The sequence below is a fragment of the Nerophis ophidion genome, linkage group LG10 (assembly GCF_033978795.1).
Source record: "Nerophis ophidion isolate RoL-2023_Sa linkage group LG10, RoL_Noph_v1.0, whole genome shotgun sequence".
NCBI classification, from domain to species: Eukaryota; Metazoa; Chordata; class Actinopteri; order Syngnathiformes; family Syngnathidae; genus Nerophis; species Nerophis ophidion.
The window spans coordinates 9,234,413-9,261,704 of NC_084620.1; the positions used below are offsets into that span (position 1 = coordinate 9,234,413).

The 27,292-nt window shown below is 38.5% G+C and overlaps 1 protein-coding gene across 2 annotated transcripts in view; it reads left to right on the forward strand.

The window, feature by feature from the left end:
* chchd3a (coiled-coil-helix-coiled-coil-helix domain containing 3a) overlaps nt 1–27,292 on the forward strand; it is a 139,649-nt gene that overhangs the window by 652 nt on the left and 111,705 nt on the right. For both annotated transcript variants that reach the window (XM_061912245.1, XM_061912246.1), the window contains exons 2-3: nt 8,469–8,621; nt 8,916–9,021. In XM_061912245.1, coding sequence (XP_061768229.1) covers nt 8,469–8,621; nt 8,916–9,021 — 259 coding nt within the window. The remainder of the gene's footprint in view (nt 1–8,468; nt 8,622–8,915; nt 9,022–27,292) is intronic.

A 27,292-nucleotide genomic window follows, 5' to 3' on the forward strand; every position in this document is an offset into this window, starting at 1 on the left:
TCTATCTGTGTTGGCCCTGCGGTGAGGTGGCGACTTGTTCAGGGTGTACGCCGCCTTCCGCCCGATTGTAGCTGAAAGGCCTACTGAAACCCACTACTACCGACCACGCAGTCTAATAGTTTATATATCAATGATGAAATATTAACATTGCAACACATGCCAATACGGCCTTATAAGTTTACTTAATTGCAATTTTAGATTTCCCGGGAGTTTCTTGTTGAAAACGTCGCGGAATGATGACGTGTACGCGTGACGTCACGGAATGTTAGGAAATATTAGCGCTGCGCACACACACAGCTAAAAGTCGTCTGCTTTAACTGCATAATTATTTTGGACATCTGTGTTGCTGAATCTTTTGCAATTTGTTCAATTAATAATGGAGAAGTCAAATTTAAAAAGATGGTGTTGGGAAGCTTTAGCCTTTAGCCACACAAACACATGGTGATTCCTTGTTTATAATTCCCGGAGGTGAAGCTTTACTATGGATCAGAGCGGTCAAGCGAACACGGATCCCGACCAAATGTCAACCAGCAGTTTTCGGTGGGAAAATTGCGGTAAAAAGTCGCTTCTCACCGGAGATCAGCTGAGCTTGTGCCGTCCATACAGCTGCCGTCGACTTCCATTAGACACTGGCCTCAAGACACCCGTGGGGTACTATTAAACTCACTAAAAAAACTAGCAACACAATAGAAAAATAAGGGATCTCCCAGAATTATCCTAGTAAATGTGTCTAAAAACACCTGAATCCGTCCCAATGCAATCGCGTATTTTTTTTTAAACTTGATTTTTTTCTTTTTTTTTTCTAGTCCGCCGCTATCAATATCCTCAAACACAAATCTTTCATCCTCGCTCAAATTAATGGGGAAATTGTCGTTTTCTCGGTCCAAATAGCTCTTTTTGTTGGAGGCTCCCATTAAAAACAATGTGAGGATGTGAGGAACCGTCAACGGGTGACGTCATCGTCTGCTACTTCCGGTAAAGGCAAGGCTTTTCTGTTAGCGACCAAATTTGCGAACTTTATCGTCGATGTTCTCTACTAAATCCTTAAGCAAAAATATGGCAATATCGTGAAATGATCAAGTATGACACATAGAATGGACCTGCTATCCCCGTTTAAATAAGAAAATCCCATTTCAGTAGGCCTTTGAATTGGCACCAGCACCCCCGCGACACCCAAAAGGGAACAAGCGGTAGAAAATGGTCATACCCAGGACACTGTCTCAAAGTAGGTGTACTGTCACGTCCTGTCACATCACACCGTGACTTATTTGGAGTTTTTTGGTGTTTTATCTTTTAGTTCCTGTCTTGCGCTCCTATTTTGGTGGCTTTTCCTGTTTTGTTGGTGTTTTCCTGTAGCAGTTTCATGTCTTCCTATGAGCGTTATTCCCCGCACCTGCTTTGTTTTAGCAATCAATGTATTTTTATTTATTTATTTAGCCTTTATTTTACCAGGTAAAATCCCATTGAGACCAAAAATCTCTTTTCCAAGGGAGACCTGGCCAAGAGGGCAGCAGCAAGGTTACAATAAAAACAGTAAACAGCACATAAAACATCACATTTACAACATTAAAACTTGCTCATATGACACATGTGCATACGGACAAGGTAGACTGCAATCCTTTCACATAAGCTTTAAACTCATTTAATGTAACAAGGGTTTGAAGTTGATTATTCGATTGTATTTTATTCCAAGCCTTCAGTGCCGAAAACCTTTGATTGATTGATACTTTTATTAGTAGATTGCATAGTTCAGTACATATTCCGTACAATTGACCACTAAACGGTAACACTCGAATAAGTTTTTCAACTTGTTTAAGTCGGGGTCCACGTTAATCAATTCATGGTAAATGCTTTCTTGCCCAGTTAAGTTCTTACTTTGGGGATGACTAATTGAAGAAGATTCATTGATCGCAGATTGTGACTTCCTTGTTTTTTTGTTAAAAGACAAGATAGATAAGATGGAGTGATACAAAGAATGGTTTTGTAGATGAAAACATACCAATGATTGAGGCGTCGAGCACATAAATATGTCCAGTTAACCATTGAGTATAAGACACTATGGTGAGTGAGGGGAGCGCAGGTGGTGATAAATCTCAGTGCCCCGTGGTTTTTGATTGATTGATTGATACTTTTATTAGTAGATTGCACAGTACAGTACATATTCCGTACAATTGACCACTAAATGGTAACACCCGAATAAGTTTTTCAACTTGTTTAAGTCGGGGTCCACGTTAATCAATTCATGGTACACACTATCCAGCTTGTGGAGACAACCAGCAGTAGCATTCATGTACAACACATCTCCATAGTCAATAACAGGTAAAAAGGTTGTTTCCACCAATTTCTGTTTCACAGTAAAAGAAAAGCAAGACTTGTTTCTATAATAAAATCCCTGTAAAAGTTTCAGTTTTTTAAAACATACTGAATGTGCTCTTTAAAACTCAAGTGGTCATCAATTAAAAATCCCAAAAATTTAAAAGAAGACTATTTAAGTTGTGCGGACGCTATCCTTCTTTTTTGGGAACATTGTTGATTGTAATGTCATGTTCAGATGTACTTTGTGAATGCTGTCTCCGCTCCACGCACTGTAAGTCTTTGCTGTCGTCCAGCATTCTGTTTTTTTTTTTTAACTTTGTAGCCAGTTCAGTTTTAGTTTCGTTCGGCGTAGCCGTCCTTAGGCTTTAATGCATTTTCTTAGTGGCACTTACCTTTAGTTTATTTTTGGTTCAACCATTAGATACCTTTTTACCTTCACGCTGCCTCCCGCTGTCGGGTGCATATTGGGATCACTTCAAACCATCGTCGTCTCACACATGTGTTCCCGACAGGCAATTAGCTTCCTGATGCTACCTACTAATATGGAGGATTATTACATGGTTACTCTGCCGTGCTATAGACAGTACAGACACTGAACAACGGCACATTATTTGCTGATTATAATTACTGGATTGTAAAAAAAATATTTTAACCAAATTAGGTGAAATTACATAATCTCCCACGGCACACCACACTGTATTTCACAGCACACTGGTTGAAAAACACTGTCCTATTTAATCACCTGTACATCCATCCATCCATTTTCTACCGCTTATTCCCTTTTGGGGTGCGGGGGGCGCTGGCGCCTATCTCAGCTACAATCAGGTGGAAGGCGGGGTACACCCTGGACAAGTCGCCACTTCATCGCAGGGCCAACACAGATAGACAGACAACATTCACATTCACATTCACACACTAGGGCCAATTTAGTGTTGCCAATCAACCTATCCCCAGGTGCATGTCTTTGGAAGTGGGAGGAAGCCGGAGTACCCGGAGGGAACCCACGCAGTCACGGGTAGGACATGCAAACTCCACACAGAAAGATCCCGAGCCCGGGATTGAACCCGGGACCTTCGTATTGTGAAGCAGACGCACTAACCACTCTTCCACCTGTACATACTTTACTGTTTTTTTTGCACTCTGCTTGGATGCCAAACTTCTTTTCGCTGTACTATACTTGTGCTGTGCAATGACAATGTGTTTGAATCTAATCTAATCTAATCTAATCTAATCTAATCTGATCTAATCTAATCTAAGTGATGCACATGTCATGGGAATGATGATGTGACGACACTCACAATCTCTTTGTACCCATGAATGAAGCTTCCAGTAGTGATCCATCCATTTTCTACCGTTTGTCCCTTTCGGGGTCGCGGATGGTGCTGGAGCCTATCTCGGCTGCATTCGGGCGGAAGGCGGGGTACACCCTGGACAAGTCGCAACTCATGACAGGGCCAACACAGATAGTTGATTTATTTATTGGTATGTCTAATTAATATCGCAGCGCAACGTTAAAATACTCCATTCAAACACTTTATGCGGTATACCGACACTGTATGCAAGATTTTCAAGAAGTGATTAATATTAAGAAGACTGAAGTATATTAATATATTCTTTATTTGTGCATTGGTGGCTAATATTGTGGCATTTATTATGTTAGAATTCCAAGAAAATAATATATAATATTTTTTTTTTTTGTCTAATGTATATAATGGAAATACTCAATTATCCATACTGAACTGTTGATACCGCCGATACGTGCTCATTGTAGCCATTAATTCTGACTTTGTTTTGTGTTGAAAAAACAATAAGAACAAATTGCTTTATTAATTTTTGTTTTGTAGATTGAAGTTGTTTTTGGTCATTGTGCTCCTGCTCCAAAAACATGCATCTAGGCAACACTAAATGGTCCCTAGTGTGTGAACATGAGTGTGAATGTTGTCTGTCTATCTGTGTTGGCCCTGTGATGTGGTGGCGACTTGTCCAGGGTGTACACGTCTTCTGCTCGGATGCAGCTGAGATAGGCTCCAGCACCCCCCGCAATCCCGAAAGGGACAAGCTGTAGAAAATGGATGGAAAATGGATGGGTTCCCCTGAGTTAATGTTGCTGATCAATAAGAATGAAGTACTATGTATTATATTTATTTAATATTTCAGTATTAAATGGTTATAGTCGGTCAAAAAATGTTTACGGTTTAAATAAGAATGCTTTTGTTTTTTTTCCAGGCAGATTGATGCATTTTAAATATTTTCTGTTATAGTCTAAAAAAACAAGGTAAATAGTTACTTTTTGTTGTACGTTAATCTTTTATTCTTTTGTTTAATGTTAAAAAAGATACAATATTGAGCAGAGGTGTACTTATAATAATTATATATACAAATTATACTAATTATAATCACGGTGGGAGGGAGCGCAAAATGTTTTCTTCTTTCTAGGGGGGGCGTAACAGAAAATAATTGAGAAGCAGTGATCTAAAGTGGCGCAATTACAGTTTAATTAAAGATGGCAAGGATTCGTATTCACTGCCAGCCTTCAACCACCATGAATAGGTTCAAATGATTACTGACCAATCCAGCACTTTAGGGTGTCATCATTATCATCATAATTTGTACCAATTATGATCAAAATCTGAACTTGTGGAGCCGAGGTATTAAGATCTTGTGTTTTGTGGGGAACCATCAGATCAAAGTTTGGCACAATGCCCCGCCCACATCCTATAGCATAGGAAATATTTATTCACATTTGATCATAGACCATCAGTTTAGTATATGTCTGAACATCTAAAGCAGGAGTCACCAACCTTTTTGAAACCAAGAGCTACTTCTTGGGTACTGATTAATGCGAAGGGCTACCAGTTTGATACACACTTAAATAAATTGCCAGAAATAGCCAATTTGCCCAATTTACCTTTAATAAATAAATCTCTTTATAAAAAAAAAAAGGGTATTTCTGTCTGTCATTCCGTCGTACATTTTTTTTCCTTTTATGGAAGGTTTTTTGTAGAGAATGAATTATGAAAAAAACACTTAATTTAACGGTTTAAAAGAGGAAAAAATACGAAAGAAAATTAGAATTAAATTCTTAAACATAGTTTCTTCAATTTTCACTCTTTAAAATTCAAAATTCAACCGAAAAAAATTAAGAGAAAAACTAGCTAATTCGAATCTTTCTGAAAAAATTTAAAATAAGAATTTATGGAACATCATTAGTAATTTTTCCTGATTAAGATTAATTTTAGAATTTTGACGACATGTTTCAAATAGGTTAAAATCCAATTTGCACTTTGTTATAATAAATAACAAATTGGACCAAGCTATATTTCTAACAAAGACAAATCATTATTTCTTCTAGATTTTCCAGAACAAAAAATTTTAAAGAAATTTAAAACACTTTGAAATAAGATTTAAATTTGATTCTATAGATTTTCTAGATTTGCCAGAATTGTTTTGAATTTTAATCATAATAAGTTTGAAGAAATATTTTACAAATATTCTTCATCGAAAAAACAGAAGTTAAAATTAAGAATTAAATTAAAATGTATTTATTATTCTTTACAATAAAAAAAATAAAAATACTTGAACATTAATTTAAATTGTCAGGAAAGAAGAGGAAGAAGTTTAAAAGGTAAAAAGGTATATGTGTTTAAAAATCCTAAAATAATTTTTAAGGTTGTATTTTTTCTCTAAAATTGTCTTTCTGAAAGTTATAAGAAGCAAAATAAAAAAATAATGAATTTATTTAAACAAGTGAAGACCAAGTCTTTAAAATATTTTCTTGGGTTTTCAAATTCTATTTGAGTTTTGACTCTCTTAAAATTAAAAATCTTGAGCAAAGCCAAACCAGCTTACAAGTAAATAAATAAAATTTAAAAAATAGAGGCAGCTCACTGGTAAGTGCTGCTATTTGAGCTATTCTTAGAACAGGCCAGCGGGCTACTCATCTGGGCCTTACGGGCTACCTGGTGCCCGCGGGCACCGCGTTGGTGACCCCTGGTCTAAAGCATGGGTGTCAAACTCATTGTAGCACAGGGGCCGCATGGAGGAAAGTCTATTCCCATGTGGGCCGGAAGGTTAGAAACAAAGCATAATAACTTAAAAATATAACCACAACAACAGATTGTTTTCTTTGTTTTACTTCGGCAAAAAATAGAACAAGCACAATCTGAAAATGTACATACCCCAAATATTACTCTTGACAAAACACTTCAAGTTAGTTGAAAATTCTGAGGAAAAATTATAAAATATTTAGATTTTTTTTGTCTAATTTATATAATTGAAATAATCAATTATCCATACTGAAATAATGATACTGCCGATATCAGATGCTCTAATATTGTTTCACAAACCAAATTATCAACACTTCTGATACTCTAGTTATTTGAGATAATGTGTCATTAACAGGAACATTGTAAATAGAGTAACTAAACCATTGAGATGTTGTCTATATGACAACATGTTGGTGGGAACTACTTTTTCTTCCGCCAAGGTAAATATGTGATATACAGGCGCAGCAGCACACTGTGCTGTGCTCAGTCATTCAGTCTGTCATTTGTTTGTTTAAAAAAATGATGGGCAAATAAAACAAGTCACTCCGTAATACGAAACATAAAGTGTGTATATCCTTTTTTTGTAGGCTATTTGGAGACATTACAAGATTCAGAGAAGACTAGCGCCGTCATTTGTTCCGCCCGTGAATTTTATATAAATAAATTATTACTTTATCAATTTATTTTACCAGGCACATTAAGTATATTTGCTCAAAGTGTCTGTATCGAATCAACATCGCCATTACCAGCCTGAATTTTACTCCGTATCGGTACGGAAGGAAAATCCTCCAGGATGAATATTTCACTCGCTTACATATTTTGCCGCCTTTTAATTGTATTAAACCTGATACGGTTTTAAAGAAAGTTGCTGGTAACATCATGCAATGGTTGCTTTGAAATGGGTGTACAGTATAAAAAGTAGGACTGGGTATTGGCCAGAACCTCACGATTAAATCACAATATTTGAGTCACAATAAAATAATAAATAGTTCACAACTACAGCCTAAAATACGCCAGTAAAAATGTGAATTATATGACAATCAGATGTCAATAATAATTTATTTAACAAGCAGATTCTAAAAAAAAAACTAGAAGTCAGCTTCTTTATTCGCAAGTCTCTGATTATAAATTGTTGTTTGATACCAAACTGATATCTGATTTTGGTCTATTTCTTTGGTCAGAGTTACACATTTTAGAAGAAAACAGCTGTCTAATACAAAATACAAGTGTCCGGTGTCCTTTAAGATGTTAGAATGCCAATGCAATGGTCTGCTATTTTGTTAACAGTGGTCCAAGTTTCTAGATACAACAGGAGTGCTCTAGTGTTTTCATTATATTTTATTTGATGCAAAAATGTCAAAGTCCCCTCCAAGTTTTGCACTCATGACAAAATGATTCAATGATTATGAGATTTCAGGTAACACTTCTAGTCTGGTATCGACCATCAGTATCGTCCACCATTCGTATTGGAGGCTGGTGAATTGTAAGCTAATTTAAGCCTTGTAAAACAATGCAAATTATATGATGCGATCCCATGAATTGCAGTTTTACAGAAAATAAATCATGTTTCCTGACATTTAAATGTCATTGTAGCTGAGATAGGCACCAGCGCCCCCCGCGACCCCAAAGGGAATAAGCAGTAGAAAATGGATGGATGGATAATATTGTCTACTTCTTAAATGTCCACATCGTGTGCCACCTATCTCACCAATACTCTGCACAGGGAGATATCAGTACAGCCACACTTTGTGCAGTAGAGGTGCAATCAGACCAAAACATGACCTAAAAAATTCTATATTATATTGTTCAGAAAAGTATTTCAATATATTGATATTTTTTCCTTTTTAATTATGAGATCATGACTGCACCTATTGTTGCAACAATATTAAAAACACAACTTGTAATTTAGCGTGAGCTTCAATGTCGTTCATAAGGAAGGCTTTAAAAGTGAGTGTGTTTAAATTTAGAAAAGAGAGGCTTTGGTCAATCAGATAAGACTTGAGTTGGCAGGAGTCACTTCACCATAAAGACGTAATCTCATTTATGCTAATGATGTACTGTTGCGTGCATAAATCCTAACTTGAACAATTAAATGTTGATTTCCAGTTATCTGAGGGCGTCATCAACCGAATGAGAGAACCATCCAGGGCAACCCCCTTCGTCCCAAGTCCTGCACCTCCTCCCCCTTCGATTCCTCCACCAGTTCCCCCAGAGACCGTACCAGAACCTTCACCTCCTCCTCCTCCTCAACCCATGCAGGTAGAAGCACCCACCATCATTGACATGGTGTTCCCCTCCTCGTCACCTACAGCTTTTGAACCTCCTCTACCACTAGCAACCCCTCCTCCTCCTCCTGCTGCTGTTGAGCCTCTAGCTACTTGCTTTTCTTCTCCGTCTCCACCCGCTGATGCCCCCAGTCCTGCTGTGGTGGAGGCAATAACTTTGCTTGCTAGTCCACTAACCGAGCCCCCAGCTCCCCTGCATCCTGATTCACAACTCCTTTCCTCCCTCCCTCTTTCTGGGCCTGTCACAATCCTGCCGACACCTCCACAGGCTCAGACTCCGGTGGGATCTTCTGCTCCCTTGCCAGAATCCAGTCCAGCTCCAGCACCAGCACCAGCACTACCACCACCACCTCCACCTCCTGCTCCGCCGGCCAGTGAGTTTCCATCCAGTTTTCATCCCAACCACATTTTCCTCATACAGACATGTGAAATCACCATTTTTAAACATTCATTATCATGTCAAAATATAACTTTGGCGTTTTTATAATAAAATATTATTACAAACAGAAGCTAAACAAAATTTGTTGAACACTCACCTCAGCTGCAGGTACTCGCTCTTCCTCTTGCCTAATCGCAGTGAGTTTCAGAAAGGGTAGATGATCAGAACTGAATCAATCTCGCCAGTTCGCTAACCATTTAGCTAACTTACTTGTCTCCTCCGTTCGCTCTTCGAGTCACAACAATGACGGCTGTTCACTCCCAGGCATGTGAAATGTCCGCAACAACGCGGAACTCTGCATTTTTAAACATTCATTTACGCGTCAAATTATCACTTCTAGGTTTTTGAAATGAAATGTCAAAAAAAATACGATAACATCCGCAGGTACTCACTGTTCCTCATGCCTCAAAGGGGAACTGAATTTTCTTTTTAAATTTTGCCTATTGTCTCAATCATAATGAAAGACATGACAATGGATGTTATTTTTTAACGCATTCTAAATAATAAATAAATGTGATCAAAAGTCCACTTACAATGGAGCCTGCTCAATTTTGCCTATAAAACTCTTAAAAAAAACAACATCCAAACACCTCAATTATGATATACATTATGCAAGTGTATATTTATTGTAGTAATGGGCACATTTTTAATACTGTTTAATATTTACATATTTTGATCATTTCAGAAAACCCATCACAATGTTGCATTTATTTTTTGTTCATCACTGGTTTCTTCTCACTGCAGACTTGAGAGCCAACAAATGTAAAATTAAATAGTAAAACATCTTACTGTATAAGGTCTGCTGTTATTAGGATGCTGACTGCTAGGATGTTCATATATTTCCGTTTGGATAAAAAATGACTCATAATCTTTACAAACAAATGGGGTGGGGGGTTGGGGGGACCAAGCCTCTCTTTGGGTTCTTACCAGGTTTTAAAAGACTGTCAAAGTGTACCAACTTCATCCTCAGCCATCTACTTTCTAGGTGAGAGGCATGATTTATGATCTAGAATAAACATACAGGGAGCAGGGAAAACAGCAGACCACTCGATGACGTAAGCATAGGGTCACATGGTAGTGATTACGTCGCCGCTATAAATAGTTCATCTGCATTAGCGCTTATAATAACAATATCACTAATACTTGGTCAATATTCAAGTCACGAAATGTAAATGGGGTATTGTTGGCGCTTTTTGAATGATTATTTATTGGATTTTATGGGCAGAATAGAGGACCTCCCATTGGCGCCGCTGTAAGTGGACTTTTTTTTTTAATGTTTATTTGATATTTAGAATGCATTAAAAAAGAATCGGCTTCACGGTGGCAGAGGGGTTAGTGCGTCTGCCTCACAATACGAAGGTCCTCCAGTCCTGGGTTCAAATCCAGCCTCGGGATCTTCCTGTGTGGAGTTTGCATGTTCTCCCCGTGAATGCGTGGGTTCCCTCCGGGTACTCCGGCTTCCTCCCACTTCCAAAGACATGCACCTGGGGATAGGTTGATTGGCAACACTAAATTGGCCCTAGTGTGTGAATGTGAGTGTGAATGTAGTCTGTCTATCTGTGTTGGCCCTGGCGACTTGTCCAGGGTGTACCCCGCCTTCCGCCCGATTGCAGCTGAGATAGGCGCCAGCGCCCCCCGCGACCCCAAAAGGGAATAAGCGGTAGAAAATGGATGGATAAAAAAGAATCCATCTGTCGCCATGTGTGAACGATAGGCAAAAATCCCCCAAAAAGTGTAGTTCCCTTTTAACACCGCAGTGAATTACAGGACAGGGAGACTATCAGAAACACCGAAACAAGCTGGCTAGTTAGCGTAATTAGCATTATCTAGCTAGCTTACTTGTTGTTGCCTCGTCTCGCTTTCCGAGATACAACGTTGACATCGATGTACTTTTCCGCTAATCATATTTGGATAATTACGATCCAAACACTGTTAGTTCCAAACCAGTTGTTACTCTAGAGCACTGGTTCTCAACCTTTTTTCAGTAATGTACCCCCCCGCGAACATTTTTTTAATTCAAGTACCCCCTAATGTTTGAAGAAAAGAGATAAAGAAGTAAAATATAGCACAATGTCATCAGTTTCTGATTCATTAAATTGTATAATAGTGCAAAATATTGCTAATTTGTAGTGGTCTTTCTTGAACTATTTGGAAAAAAATATATACAAATAACTAAAAACTTGTTGAAAAATAAACAGGTGATTCAATTATAAATAAAGATTTCTACTCATAGAAGTAATCAGCAACTTAAAGTGCCCTCTTTGGGGATTGTAATGGAGATCCATCTGGATTCATCAACTTAATTCGAAACATTTCTTAGCAAAAAAAATCTTTAATATCAATATTTATGGAACATGTCCACAAAAAATGTAGCTGTCAACACTGAATATTGCATTGTTGCATTTCTTTTCACAGTTTATGAACTTACATTCATATTTTGTTGAAGTATTTTTCAATAAATATATTTATAAAGGATTTTTGAATTGTTGCTTTTTTTTTAGAATATTTTCCAAAAATCTCACGTACCCTTTGGCATACCTTCAAGTACCCCCAGGGGCGTCCCCATTTTAGAACCACTGCTCTAGAGCAGTGGTCCCCGAACTACTGTCCACGGGCTAAATTCCGCCCGCCAGCATCCAAAATCCGGCCCACGGGAAGTCTCAATTGAAGAAAAAAAAAGTGTCCTTTCTAATCTATTTTCTACCGCTTGTTACTCTCGGGGTCTCTTAGTCACTCAGGCAAATCATATTGTCTAAAAATGCATTTTCCCATCGATAACGTGACTTAATTCGGGACGCTCGCCTGACTTTTTTTACCCAATGCGGCTCCCGAGTCAAAAGGTATGGGTACCCCTGCTCTAGAGTATTTATTAGTAGCCAGTGAGAAGATGTATTTTTGACATGATAGACGTAAACAGAGGTCACAACACCGGAGGTATATTACCCAAGGGGGCGTGGCTACCGGATAGAGTTGTCAAAGGAGAAATGTTTTCTGAGTCTTTGTCATGCATGTCATAACATTTTAGAATTTTACATTACATTTTCAATGATAATAATGTTAGGAAAATACCTCGTAAAAAAAACAAAAAAATCCGTGTTACATTACATGAGACATGTAAGGGTCGAAAAGACACTTACATGAGGTTGTTGGATGAGGTAAAATATAGTTTAAAATGCACCCAATTGCAGGAAATGTAGACTTGATTTTCACTATTTTCTTTTGGCGTTAGGGGAGAAATTATATAAAAGTTCCTCTATTTTTTCCCTAATTTTTCTCTTTTTTTGTAAAAGGTTACTCACATCCCTGCTCACAACTGGTGAAATCGGTCAATACAGATTAATAAATGTTTGCACAAACGCAGGTGTTGTTAAAAACTACTGCTGTCAAAGGTAACGTCGTAATAATGAATTAAGGCTAATTTCCTTTAATCGCACAATTTTTTTTTGACGTGAGAATAATGTGTGCAGAACCACACACCGGCGATGCAGCCACAAGTACAGAGCAGAAATGTGCTCACTGATTGACAAGGTTAGCCCTAAAGCCTTTCAGGTGGTTCTCTCAACAAGACCAAAGCTATACGCAATTCACGCATTTGAGTCATCACCTGAGCAAGTCGTGTCTCAAATGCTAGCAGTTAGCTGCCCACTCCCTCTCCCAATAGAGGCAGATCCCACTGGAGAGCCGCCATTGATCAACTACACCTAGCTAACTCTAGACCGTAATGGCCAAATGTGTATCAGCACTCCCTAATTTTAAGACTAATCAATATTGTTCAATGAGAGGTGCGCACACACCCAGACAATTTAAAAAAAATTGTCATTTATAGTAGCGTAATTTCTGGACAATAGAGCGCACCTAATTATAAGGAACATCCATTTAATTTTTGGACGGGTTTTATTTTGTACATAAATCAGCTGCACAAGTCTATAAGCTGCAAGTGTTGACATTAAAACGTGAAATATTTACACGTGCTAGTGTTCATTCACAAATAGTGCCTTGACAAGCATACAGGCTGTCTTCTTGGTCGTTGTCCTCCTGCATGCTGGGGCCCCTGGATCGTCGTCTTTGGTGTCGGAGTGGTGGGGACTCCAGGTTTCTTCATCTGGCTATTCATCGACCTCGTTTTCACTTTCACTTCCATCTTGAGGCCAGTCACCTTTGGGCTGGTGCTTTCTTTTTTGGCACGCGGCAGTCGGACCTTCAGGTTGTGGATTTCAGTTTTGTGCAGTGCCCTTTTCTTTGTTTCGATGGCCAGGTTCATAATTTTTGTCATTTGTTAGTGTCTTCTCCATGATGAACTGAGTATAACAAGCTAATGGCTGACTTTATTATTATGTGAGTGTGTTTTGATTTCATCTGAATAATTTAATTGGTCCACTTTGGCCCACTCGGCAATTTCATTGGTCTGATGTGAAAAGGTTAAATTTATTGGCAGCATTGCGAACTCGGAAAAAATGCATAAATTATCAGCATTTTATAAAGCGCAGGGTTCAAAGTGTGAGGGAAAAAAATTAGTGGTTTACAGACCGGAAATTACGTCGGGTTTGTTTTAAAGTGAGCCTGTGTCACAAGTGGTAAGCACGTGTGAAAAAATATCTTTGTAAAAGAGTGTTTGTCCATTTTTGTTTTGAGCTTTTAAAAAAAAAAAAAAAAAAGCATGATGTTTTTTATACGTTTGCATAAATAAACACATTTTTCAAGTCCCATTTTGATATTGATCCGTTTAAGGTACACATATTTAGTGCAAAAAATGATTATTTCTCCAATGCATCATGATTAGAACAAGGGCGATTCATGGATCAATGGACAAATGTCTAAACATTGATTATGTACAAATATTAAATTAAGTAATACAGACTGTTCTAAAATGTGGCATTAATGCTTATGTTCTCTATACATTAGTTTTAGATTTGGTTTTAGCTAACCGAGAGAGAATTATGAGCTAACGTTCTTTTAATGTTATGTGTTAGCTGGGTTAGAGCGGACACACATGGAGGACAGGACAAGCTATGCCAACTGGGCGCAAAAACTCGCTTAAATGTGAAGTAGTGAAACAAGAAAATAATAAATGAGTCGTACACTTCAACAGAAGACTAATAGGAACCGCGTTACAGCAGAGAGTAGTAAGCTAAGAAGAGGCACGTAGCAAGTAGATTAATAAGTCAGGAGAGACCATAATATCCACACGGTACGGCAATATGATGACGAGACGGACTAAAGACGTCTTAGAGCTGCAAGTTTATGGTGACCGGGGCCAAAGTGTCTGAACACTCTGTGGTTTTAGAGGGCACAAAAAATAAATCAAATATACCTGTTTGCCAAGTAGGGACATGTATATATTTTTTCACTTTCCAGACAGCCCGTATAGTCTTCTATCCATCTATTTAAGCTTTTACATCATCATATACAAACTTTTTTTTACACTCTTGGCATTCTTTCAATGAGCTTCAAGAGTTAGTCACCTAAAAAGGTTTTCATTTCACAGGTATGCTTGAAGCTCATCAAGAGAATGCCAAGAGTGTGCAAAGAAATAATCAGAGCAAAGGGTGGCTATTTTGAAGAAACCAGAATATAAAACATTGTTTTAAATTATTTCACCGTTTTTTGTTAAAGGCCTACTGAAGCCCACTACTACCCACCACGCAGTCTGATAGTTTGTATATCAATGATGAAATATTAACATTGCAACACATGCCAATACGGCCTTTTTAGTTTACTAAATTACAATTTTAAATTTCCCGGGAGTGTCGTCTTCGAAACGTTGTGTAATGATGACGTGTATGCAAGACGTCACAGGTTTTTAGAAAGTATGAGCGCTACGCACACACACAGCTAAATGTCGTCTGCTTTAACTGCATACTTATACAGTTTTTTGGACATTTGTGTTGCTGAATCTTTTGCAATTTTTTCAATTAATATTGGAGAAGTCACAGTAGAAAGATGGAGTTGGGAAGCTTTAGCCTTTAGCCACCCAAACACACGGTGATTCCTTGTATAAAATTCCTGGAGGTGAAACTTTCCTATGGATCAGAGCGCGGTCAAACGTACATGGATCCCTACCATATGTCAACCAGCAGGTTTCGGTGAGAAAATTGTGGTTAAAAAGTCAGTTCTTACCGGAGAAAAGCTGAGCTTGTACCGTCCATAGCTGCCGTCGACTCCCCTGAGACACTGTGCGTCAAGACACCCGTGGAGACACCCTTCCGACTATCAGGTAATATTAAACTCAGCAAAACACTAACAACACAATACAAAGATAAGGGATTTCCCAGAATTATCCTAGTAAATGTGTTTAAAAACATCGGAATCCGTCCCAATGCAATCGCTTTTTTTTTCTTTTCTCCCTTGTCCGTCGCTATCAATATCCTCAAACACGAAACTTTCATCCTCGCTCAAATTAATGGGGAAATTGTCGTTTTCTCGGTCCGAATAGCACTTTTTGTTGGAGGCTCCCATTAAAAACAATGTGAGGATGTGAGGAGCCCTCAACGGGTGACGTCATTGTCTGCGACTTCCGGTAGAGGCAGGGCATTTCTTTTAGCACCGAAAGTTGCAAACTTTATCGTGGATGTTCTCTACTAAATCCTTTCAGCAAAAATATGGCAATATCGCAAAATGATAAAGTATGACACATAGAATGGACCTGCTATACCCGTTTAAAATCTAATTTCAGTAGGCCTTTAAGTACATAACTCCACATGTGTTCATTTGTAGTTTTGATGCCGTCAGTGACAATCTACAATGTAAATAGTCATGAAAATATTGAATGAGGCGAAGGTGTGTCCAAACTTTTGGCCTGTACTGTATGTAAATATCTTTGCTGTGCACACTAATCCAAAAACGATACAAAACTGCATACAGTAGTATTAGTCAGTAGCCAAAGGAGGAGTCTTGTGGACATATTAGTAATATTATTAATAGATAAATGTAATACATTTTGATATATAATAATATACAATATATTAATAATATAATATACAATATAATAATTAGAGATTAATAGATAATGCATTTATAATCAAATCGTAGCCCCTGAATTGTAGTTGTAATCGAATGTAAGGTGCCTAAAGATTCGTACCACTACTTATTAAAAATGAAAAATGTGATTAAAAAAGATTATTTACTTACAACTATTTAAATAGTTTGACAGCCCTATTAAAAATGTATCTTTTCTTTCAATGCCATTCCATTTACCATTGTCATGAGTGTGACTGGCATCTTGTTTGCCTTAAACGTGGGCAGACAAGCTGGTGTCTTCTTCTTCCTACAGCAAACAAAGTTTATCATTATTACAACGGCGCAATTATTCATTGTAATGACTCATTTCATTATGAGTTACATAAGGATGTGATGCTTCGTCAAAGTTAATTAGGGGTTACACGAGAATGGTGTCCAGGGATTAATTTTATGTACGGCTACATTTTGAATTTCAATCATGTTTATTGTGTGGGTGTTTACTCTAAAGCTTTTTGTCTTTAACTTTTATATATATATATTTATATTTATATATTTGTATATTTGTACTGCATAATTAGTCTTCATATTTTTGATTCATTGTCACACTCTGATTGCTAATGAAATGATTAATTAATTCTCCTATTTATGTCAATAAAGTGATGCTGTAATTAAAAGCTCGCCAAATGCCTTATCACTGCCGCTTGTGCACTTTTTACGTGCGTAACTTCAATAAATATAACTAGTTATAACACTGTGTTAGCGATTTCCACACGGTTGTTTCACCTTTTCAGCATCTTCAAGTAACTTTCCCTTCTTTTTTTTTTTTTTTTATAACTTTCCTCTTTTAAAGTAAATCTGTGCGCTCATTTTCCGCAGACTTTATGTGGAGGGCGCTCCCAACTGCTGCCGAATTACGTATTAGGCAGAGGACATTTGAATGTTGCTTATTATGCCACCCTGACAAGCATGTGGGCTGCCGAGTGGGCACAGAGTGGTGTCCAGGGCGTGGGCACACATCCCCATCTTTCTTCGCTGTGCTCAATCAGCATGGTAATTAAAAAAGGCCAAGTTATGGCATGCCACAGTGATTCCGGTGATTAAAACGACACCTCTGCAGTTTGGCACAATAAGCCAAGGCAGGCTGTGGTAAAAAGTGGAACATGTTGCATATTTGATTCGCCCTTCGTTGACACCCGACAAACATTTTATTCAAACTCACAATAATCACGATCTAATTTACTCACGTACAGTACAGTATGTTGCACAAAAGCATGCTTTTTTTGTCATTTGCTGTTCCCCTAGCAACTGTCTTCATATCCAATTAAATGATCCCTCCATTGTTTGCACTAATTGGTTTTCAGATTAAAAGATAAATACAACAATAGCCTGCTGTGTTTTGAAATATGTGGAGTGCAGTTGGTTAGACAATGTTATTTCACAGCACAACAGTGGTTTTTAATAATAGTTTAGTCTTGTCGGGATTTAGTGTATGCAAAACATTTTAAAAATGAACTTTTTGACATGCAGTGGTACCTCAATTTTGTTAGTAATCCTTTCTAAATGGTCTGACGGAGAGTTATGTGGATGTCACCCTTCGTACTTTTAAGTTCTTTATTGAATGTATGAATGTTTTCCACATTTTTATCAAGGTCAATAATACACTTTACTGTTATTTTTGTAGAAATGTTTTATGTATTATTAGGGGCTAGTTCATATGTGAATTCTTAAAGGGGAATTGGGAATTTTGCCTATCATTCACAACCATTATGAGAGACAAGAAGACAAAAGGTTTTTTTTGTTTTTTTTTTCAGCTTTCTAAGATATAAAGATTGTCTCATTCGCGGGGGCTAGCATGCAGCTAATGGGAGCAAATATTTCTACCTCTGAATCAATAAAATTCCATTCAAAAACAGCCAACAATACATAATTTACGTTCCGTAACCTGTATAATAACCAAGCTGTTGCAACATTTTTATTGTAAGAGCAAACACTGAGGAACCCTTTTTTCTAGCGTATCACCACATCGGCGTAATAGTAAACTACAGAAAGTGGTAAGATAGCTTCTATGTCAACACGATACGCCTTTGAGTTTGTAATACACAACACAATGCGATCAGACCCTCATCTGTACTGACTGAAAAACATCAACATTCATATTACAGTAACTGTAAAGTATTAGCCCATATTTCAATGTTTTGTTTGTACACAGCTAGGTCCACAGTGTATGTACTGTAGTGTACGGTGATGTGCTGCATGTATTATGAACAATGGTGTAGTGACTCACTCCATGGACAGTTATCGGTTGGGTCAAGCTGGCTGCGGACATTTCCATTTGATTTGGGCATTCCATTAATTTGACATAGCTTGGCTAAAAAGTTTAAGATTTGCAGCGTGACCAAATTGCCCTGACCTCACTCGCTGGACTTCCGTTTGCTCCAACGTTTTACTTTCCTCTTCGTGCTTGCTTCTATAAGCAGAAGTTCATCCTCAGTTTGTATATTAAGCTTCCAAAATATAAGGTTTAGAATCCTCATTTGTCAAAAAATAATCGTCTTCATTGTCTGTTACTAAGTCTGCCATGATTACAACTAGGGTTGTCCTGATCCGATATTTGGATTGGATCGGCCGCCGATATTTGCCAAAAAATGCGTATCGACAAGGCATGGGAAAATGCCGATCCAGATCCAGTTTAAAAAAAAAAACGGGCCGTGTTTACCAACTCACCGATTTAAATAATACATTCCACTCTTCTGCTGCTCCCTACGCATTGTTCCGCATTTCCCAGCACACCTTCAACACATCCACAGGTCTGTGTTCTAACCGTTAAGACGGCCGTGTGAATTAAAAGTTACGGTAAAAATGTAAACTGTATGGGATTATTTTACCCTACAAAATGAAAAATATGAAGAGGTGGAGTGCAAAACATGCCACAATAAAGTCAAGCGTGGTGGTAAAGTTGTAAGACATTTTAATGACTCTTGAGAGTGAGAGGCTTTTTAGCACTCATCATTGATGAACACAGGAGCAGGCTGACACCTGAGCATCTTAAAGCGCTTGTCTTTGTTAGAAAGAATCTCCCCATTATGCTTGGAATTCAATTGTTTGCACCTCCCAAAACCCCCGCCCCCCTGAATGGGGCAAACGATTTAAGGGAGTGTGTAGATAGTGTTTTTATTATTATTATTATTTTTTTTAACTTTACACTTGCTTAAGAGCAAGTATTGAGGCTGAGTTATAGACTATTTGTCCCACTCAGGTTGTGTGTTTTGCTTTTTTTAATGTTTACAGCATTATTTGCACTTTATACTGTTCACTTTTTTTTACTGTTTAATGATACCATTTCTGTTTGTCATGTATAATTTTTTTATTTTGTGTTTATCCTTGAATACCAACCATTGTGTATTATTCAAACTCACCTAATTCAGCTGGCTAGTTGTTATCAAGAGTACTAAAACCCTTTTCAACACGAATCTGACAACTAAGTAGGCTTTAATAACTTTAAACTTTAATACATGCTCGGATAGGCCAGTATCGGCCAGTATCGGTGTCTGATCGGAAGTGCAAAAACAATATCGGTATTGGATCGGAAGTGCAAAAACCTGGATCGGGACATCCCTAAATACAACACACTCGCATGTTTGTTTGCGGAAGTAGGGACACACAGTAGATGCCAGAAGTCGGATATGCGCTGCTATGGAAACAGAAACACACACGCCAGAGGAGGAAGTCCCGCTATTAATTAAAATGACCAAAGTACGGTAAATATTGACCATATTACAGATTGTTATGAATGTGTCTGTTACATTATATACAGACTTGCTGTTTGCTGTGTGATTGAGGGTTTGGAAATTGTTTCAGATAGCCTTGAAGGCTACAATAGTGGCTCTCATTAACTGCATTTTGAAAGATTTTTTATCATCATAAAAATCCTATTAAAAAAAAGATGTGTGTTCTTGTCTCTCATAATGATTGTGACCGATAGGCAAAATTCCAAAAAGAAGTGCAGTTCCCCTTTAAGTTGAAGCTAAAATTAACAGAATGTTGTAACAGAAAGCTGGCACTGTGACGATCTGTCACTTCAGTTTGTGTTTCCTTGTTTGGAGTTTATTGCCTGTCAGCGCTCTTATTTTTGTTGCATTTCCCGCATGTCTCTCAGAGCGCTCGTTCCCCTCACCTGTCCCTGATTGGCAGCCGGGTACACCTGGTTGCAGTTGCCAATCAGGCGGCTATTTATGCCTGCCTTGTCTGTTCCTCAGTGCTTGACAATTAATCATGTTGAGAACAGTTGCATGCACAACTGCTTCCTCCTTGTTTAAGTATAATAAAAACTCTTACCTGCTATGTCAACGTCCTGTGTCCTGCATCTTGGAGTCATAACCGCCGCAGCCATGCGGGTTCACGACAGGCATACATACATATTTATGTATCGTTGATTTAAGGTACCAGACAGTAGAAATGTGAATCTAACAACAATTCATGATTAAAATTGAAGACTATTTTTAAGGTGGCGATTCAATTCAGTATAATTTTTAATTCAAATTGCTTCCCGCATTATATTAGTTGGTAAATACTGTATACAACTAACTGCTGACGTTCAATGAATGGAAGGGAATCGCCTAAACATATTTTTAAAAAAATGTTTTGGTTCAGAATAGTAATACATAAAAATTGCAATAGTGATCAGAATTTACTTTTTTCCCCGTCACCCCATGTTGCTATAGACAGATTTGAGTGTACTTTATTTCTGTATGTTCAGCTTAAAGGCCTACTGAAACCCACTACTACCCACCACGCAGTCTGATAGTTTATACATCAATGATGAAATATTAACATTGCAACACATGCCAATACGGCTTTTTTAGTTTACTAGATTACAATTTTAAATTTCCCGTGAGTTTTGTCTTGGAAACGTCGTGTAATGATGACGTGTACGCGTGACGTCATGCAATTTTAGGAAGTATGAGCGCTTGGCACACACCCAGGAAAAAGTCGTCTGCTTTAACGCCATAATTACACAGTATTTTGGAGATCTGTGTTGCTGAATCTTTTACAATTTGTTCAATTAATATTGGAGAAGTCACAGTAGAAAGAAGGAGTTGGGAAGCTTTAGCCTTTAGCCACACAAACACACGGTGATTCCTTGTTTAAAATTCCCGGAGCTGAAACTTTCCTATGGATCAGAGCGCGGTCAAGCAGACATGGAGCCCAACCGAATGTGAACCAGCAGGTTTCGGTGAGAAAATTGTGGTTAAAAAGTCGCTACTTACCGGATATCAGCTGAGCTTGTGTCGTCCGTACAGCTGCCGTCGACACCCGTGAGACATGGCGTCAAGACACCCGTGGACAAACCCCTCCGACTATCAGGTAATATTAAACTCACTAAAACACTAGCAACACAATAGAAAGATAAGGGATTTCCCAGAATTATCCTATCGCGTTTTTTTTTTTTTACTCGTTTTTTTTCTACTTTTATTTTTTTTCTAGTCCGTCGCTATCAATATCCTCAAACACAAATCTTTCATCCTCGCTCAAATTAATGGGGAAATTGTCGTTTTCTCGGTCCGAATTAAAATCAATGTGAATATGTGAGGAGCCCCCACACTTGCGACGTCATTGTCTGCGACTTCCGGTAAAGGCGAGGCTTTTTCAGGAAGTACCAAAAGTGGCGAACTTTATCGTCGATTTTCTCTTCTAAATCCTTTCAGCAAAAATGTGGCAATATCGCAAAATGATCAAGTATGACACGTAGAATGGACCTGCTATTCCCGTTTAAATAAGAACATCTCATTTCAGTAGGCCTTTAAGAATTTTGAAATTAAGACTTTTAAAGGCCGTCAAAAGTAGACAAGTGGAAGGAAAACAAGTGGTAGTAGAACAGAGTTCTTACATCGGCAGCAGGCCAATATAATTCAGCATTTATTTTTTGCTGATATTGGAAACTCCTACTCTGTAAAAAGAAATCAGTATATTTACAGTAAAAAGCTGGCAGCTCAGTCGCTAGACTTTTACTGTAAAAACACAGTTTTCACCCCAAATTAATGTAAATGGAAAAACGGTACAGCTGTTAATTTTTTGGGGGCAAAATTCTGGGGACGAAGCTGAAAATCTATAGCTGTTGTATTTTCAATGCATTACTGTTGCCAGAAAAAGAAAGTACAATCCAATCACATTTTCCTTTTTTTTATACTGTTATGTCTATCTGAATAATAATGTGTGTCTCAATATTACACCTCATTGCAAACACCTTATGAATGAAGTATAATGCACATTCCGTGCCAGACCCACAATAACACAAACTTTTAGTGCAGGACAGCTATGAAAAAGAGCTGAAATACCCCCATAAAGAATGGTTGAATGAGTTTCGGTAAAGAGGAACTGCACTTTTTTGGGGAATTTTGCCCATTTTACACAATCAATATTGGCGCCAAGAAGACCGAGGTTTTTTTATGCATTCCAACTTGTAAATAAGCGTAAATAAAAGTGTGCTCACTATGGAGCCAATGGGAGGTCCTCTATTCCGCCCATAAAGCCCTCTAAAAACACATCCAAAAACCGCCAACAATACTCCATTTACATATTGTGACTTCAAAATTAACCAAGTATTAGTGAGATTGTTATTATATGCGCAAAAGCAGACAAACTATCACAGAGTGCTAATTAGCTTGTGTGGCTATGTTGACGCCATCCTTTCTCGCCTTGGAGCTCGTGAAAGCTTTTTTTTAGTTCATAAATAACGCTTATCACCTTGATAGTAGGTGTGATGAGGTGGTTTGGACATCTGGTCAGAATGCCCCTTGGACGTCCAACTGGTAGGAAGCGACGGGGAAGACCCAGGACATGTAGGAGAGACAACGTCTCCCAGCTGGCCTGTATGAAGTTGCTAGGCAGAGTGAATTCTGGGCTTCTCTGCTTAGGTTGCTGCCCCAGTGATCCAACTTTGGATGAGTAGAAGAATATGGCTATATGAACCTTGATAGTAGAAGGATGAGGACATAATCCGACAAGTTGGTCAACTTTGGCATACGATTTAGTCTCGGAAATGGCGATAAAGACACAAAAAGACACTTGGTTCCACCCCTCCTTATTTTTGCAAGGATTTTAAAGTCATTCTTCATCTAAACGGGAATATATCAACATCCTAATAGTCGGCATACCAGAGACATTAAACTTTCTAAAGTAATTGTTTTATTGTGTTTTTTTTGTCATGAAGTCTGCAGTGACTAGTAATCGGTGACGATGAAGGAAAAATCGAACCGTATGCTTAAAATGTGTAAAATACATTAAATATTACATGTGATTATGATTGTTTCTATTACTATTACATATATACTTATATGGTGTTTATTAAACCTTGATGGAGATGTTTGGATATTTTTTTAAATGCTTTATAGGCAGAATAGAGCGACTCATATGCTCCTTTGTTAACAGATTTTTGATCGCATTTATTTACCAGTTAGAATGCATTAAAAAAAAAAAAAAAACATGCTTACCTTACAACAGGATTGTGAATGATAGGCAAAATTCCCCAAAAAGTACAATTCCCCTTTATATCCATTTCACACTACGATGTGACTATAGATGTGTCAGAATGTGTGCAGATTTCACCTCTTTCAAGGTTAAGAACCTCCCGACCTTCTCTGCTGTACTATAAATATTCATGGAGCAGATGCCCACATGCTGCACCGGACTAATAGTCTGCACTACACTATTCTGCTGCTCCCGTTGGGATGAAGCGGAGTGAATCTTGTGAAGTGTGGACTCTCTCTTTTTGACATCCCTTATTACCTGGAGAAAGGCCTCAACTGTCAGTTAAGAGCATTTTGATGAACACAAGTGTGAGTCTAAAAAGGCGAGAATGGCACCTGTCTGCTTGAGGCTGGAAGAGTTTTTTTCCCTTTTTTCATTGAGCGTGGTGAAAGGTGCGCGTTCTCACCGCTGGAATCGTGAGGAAGTGTTAATGTTACAGATTACGCCTTACACGCGGGTCCCAGGGGTTAATGAAAGTCCTGATGAGAAATGCAATTTGCCTTCGTCTATTATCTCCACTGGCAATAGTCGCCCATCTCCTTTCTCCCGCGCGAGGTTTTCCACAGGGTTTGCTGATTGGTGGCGAGGCGAGGAAACGGAACAACGGGGCCACACGTCTGAGACGATGATGAGTTTTTAATCTTTTTAACATTTACATGTCCTACTCGGGATTGACCTGGGCTCCGTCAATCCAGGATTGCGCCAAACCCAAAGTAAGGACCCCGGAGAGTGTTTATCATATCAGGCGACTGACCTCCGCTGGGGCCTGCTAGCTATCGGAGCCTTGTCTCCGGGAAAGGATACTGCGATAAGTGGGGACTTTTTACAGCTCTCCTGAACTCTGCAGACTTTTAAATGTTACTTTTCTATTCAGAGTGCATGGGCAAATGGTTTAAATTTCCAATGTAAATAGGGTAGTGTTTAAAGGGCAGTTGAAATGCCAGTTTTATATGCGATAAGAGAAAGTTCCTAATGACAGGGTGAGAACTCTTAAATTTATTAAAATTATACTCATCTTTCACATCATGTTATTGATCAAATAATCATGTTTACTTCCAGATAATACAGCTGTTCCTTGTTTATCACTGCCAATAGGTTCCAGGCCTAAAAGTGGTAATCCAATTTTTTGTGAAGTGGGATTACGATTAATAAGTGTAATATTTTTATGGAGCATTAAAAACTGTTAAAGACCCACCACACGTAACTGAATGTATGGAAAACACTTATTTTTAAAGTATTAATCCATCATTAAAATCCCTGAGCTCTTGGACTGTATTTATTATCAATCAATCAATCAATGTTTACTTATATAGCCCTAAATCACTAGTGTCTCAAAGGGCTGCACAAACCACAACGACATCCTCGGTAGGCCCACATAAGGGCAAGGAAAACTCACACCAAGTGGGACGTTGGTGACAATGATGACTATGAGAACCTTGGAGAGGAGGAAAGCAATGGATGTCGAGCGGGTCTAACATGATACTGTGAAAGTTCAATCCATAATGGATCCAACACGGCCGCGAGAGTCCAGTCCAAAGCGGATCCAACACAGGAGAGAGAGTCCCGTTCACAGCGGAGCCAGCAGGAAAACATCCTAAGCGGAGGCGGATCAGCAGCGCAGAGATGTCCCCAGCCGATACACAGGCAAGCAGTACATGGCCACCGGACCGGATCGGACCGGACCCCCTCCACAAGGGAGAGTGGGATATAGGAGAAAAAGAAAAGAAACGGCAGATCAACTGGTCTAAAAAGGGAGTGTATTTAAAGGCTAGAGTATACAAATGCGTTTTAAGGTGAGACTTAAATGCTTCTACTGAGGTGGCATCTTGAACTTTCACCGGGACGGCATTCCAGAGTACTGGAGCCCGAAATGAAAACGCTCTATAGCCCGCAGACTTTTTTTGGGCTTTGGGAATCACTAATAAGCCAGAGTCCTTGGAACGCAGTTTTTTTGCCGGGACATATGGTACAATACAATCGGCAAGATAGGATGGAGCTAGACCGTGTAGTAATTTATACGTAAGTAGTAAAACCTTAAAGTCACATCTTAAGTGCACAGGAAGCCAGTGCAGGTGAGCCAGTACAGGTGTAATGTGATCAAACTTTCTTGTTCTTGTCAAAAGTCTAGCAGCCGCATTTTGTACCAACTGATTATAGTATGTACCTAACGTTTCAGGCAACACGGAAAATATTATTTCCAACATCTACCTTCCAAGTGTTTACTTCCATATAATACAGTCACTTTCAGTGGTGATCACATTTTTCGTGAAGTGGGATTATGATTAATAAATGTGATATTTTTATGGAGCATAAAAAAAACTGTTTAAGACCTTCTAAATGGGTTTTTCTAACATAATTAGAGTCATCTAAACATAAAATAACAGACATATAGTTACCCGTACACTTGTTTCACCCAATACAGTAGCCTTGAGCGTGTTCTACTGTAGATTACAGTACTCACCGGCAGCTCGGAAGATCCTCCAGGCGCCATCGCTATTTAAGGCCGTCGCCCAACCACTACAACTAAACCACTGCCTAGATATACTTTTTCAATGTGCTGAAACCACGCACGTAAATTGTTATGCAAACATTTGATCCGTGTTTTTAGCTTTGCGTGTCTCGCATTGTCACTCCACATCGCTCACATCAAAGGCTCATCAATTTGAAGTTGAAAATTAAGTGAATCAACAGTTCTTATCTTGTATGTTTATGGCAAGGGTGAACAAGCAAGTCTATTTGTGGTATCCCACTGCAAGTTAATGTATGCATGGAAATCACTTATTTTTAAAGTACTAAACCATCATTAAAATCCCTGAGGTCTTTGACTGTATTTATTACAGTATGTATTTAAAATTTCAGGCAACGGGGAGAATAATATTTCCAACATCTACCTTCCAAATAGAGCGTGGCTGATGCTAATAGAGTTGTAATGAAACACCTTCCTGTTGTCGGTCAATGAAGCTTCTTGTTGCTGTCAAACACAACGGCTGGAGGCATGAAGGGTGGTTTCCTTCAGTAACGTTGCAGCTCTATTGTTCACTGCGCCTCATATTTCCCGCCTCTTGTTCGCTTGCAATTTACTGAGTGTAAAGTTAGTGCTTTGTTTTGTTTAAGCAGATGGGTAGCCCCAGAGCCAAATTATGAAGCGTGTGGGTGTGCTAAAATTGCTGTGGGAGGGTGAACAGGATTAATATGATTGGCGATAGTAGGGGGAAAGAAATGGTAATGAGAGTGGATTCTATGTATTCAGTGCAAAGCTGTGCAACAAAGTGGTATGCCATCATCACTTCTGTATCATGTGTCCAGGCGAATAGTGAACAAGTCGGCATTAAGCTAACTGACATTTTACAAGGATTTTGTAGGATTCCTACCAACACGTACAATATGGGGATCATAAAATGTTATGTCTTCATTTGGATCCGTCACTTAAAGTCCCAACATGGGTCATAAATAGTATTGTATAGTAGGAATGCAAATAATTTCTATTTGTTAAGATAGTCGACGAATCGTCAACTATCTTAACAATTAGTCATCTAATTGAATTATGAATCCATACAAGGTGTATGAATCATAATTCGATCAGTTGATTTAGCCAATTTAGCCATTGCTTTTATACTCGGCTTGCGATATTTTTAGCCATATGCAGACTAACTAAAGATGATTATCCATCCATCCATCCATCCATTTTCTACCGCTTATTCCCTTTTGGGGTCGCGGGGGGC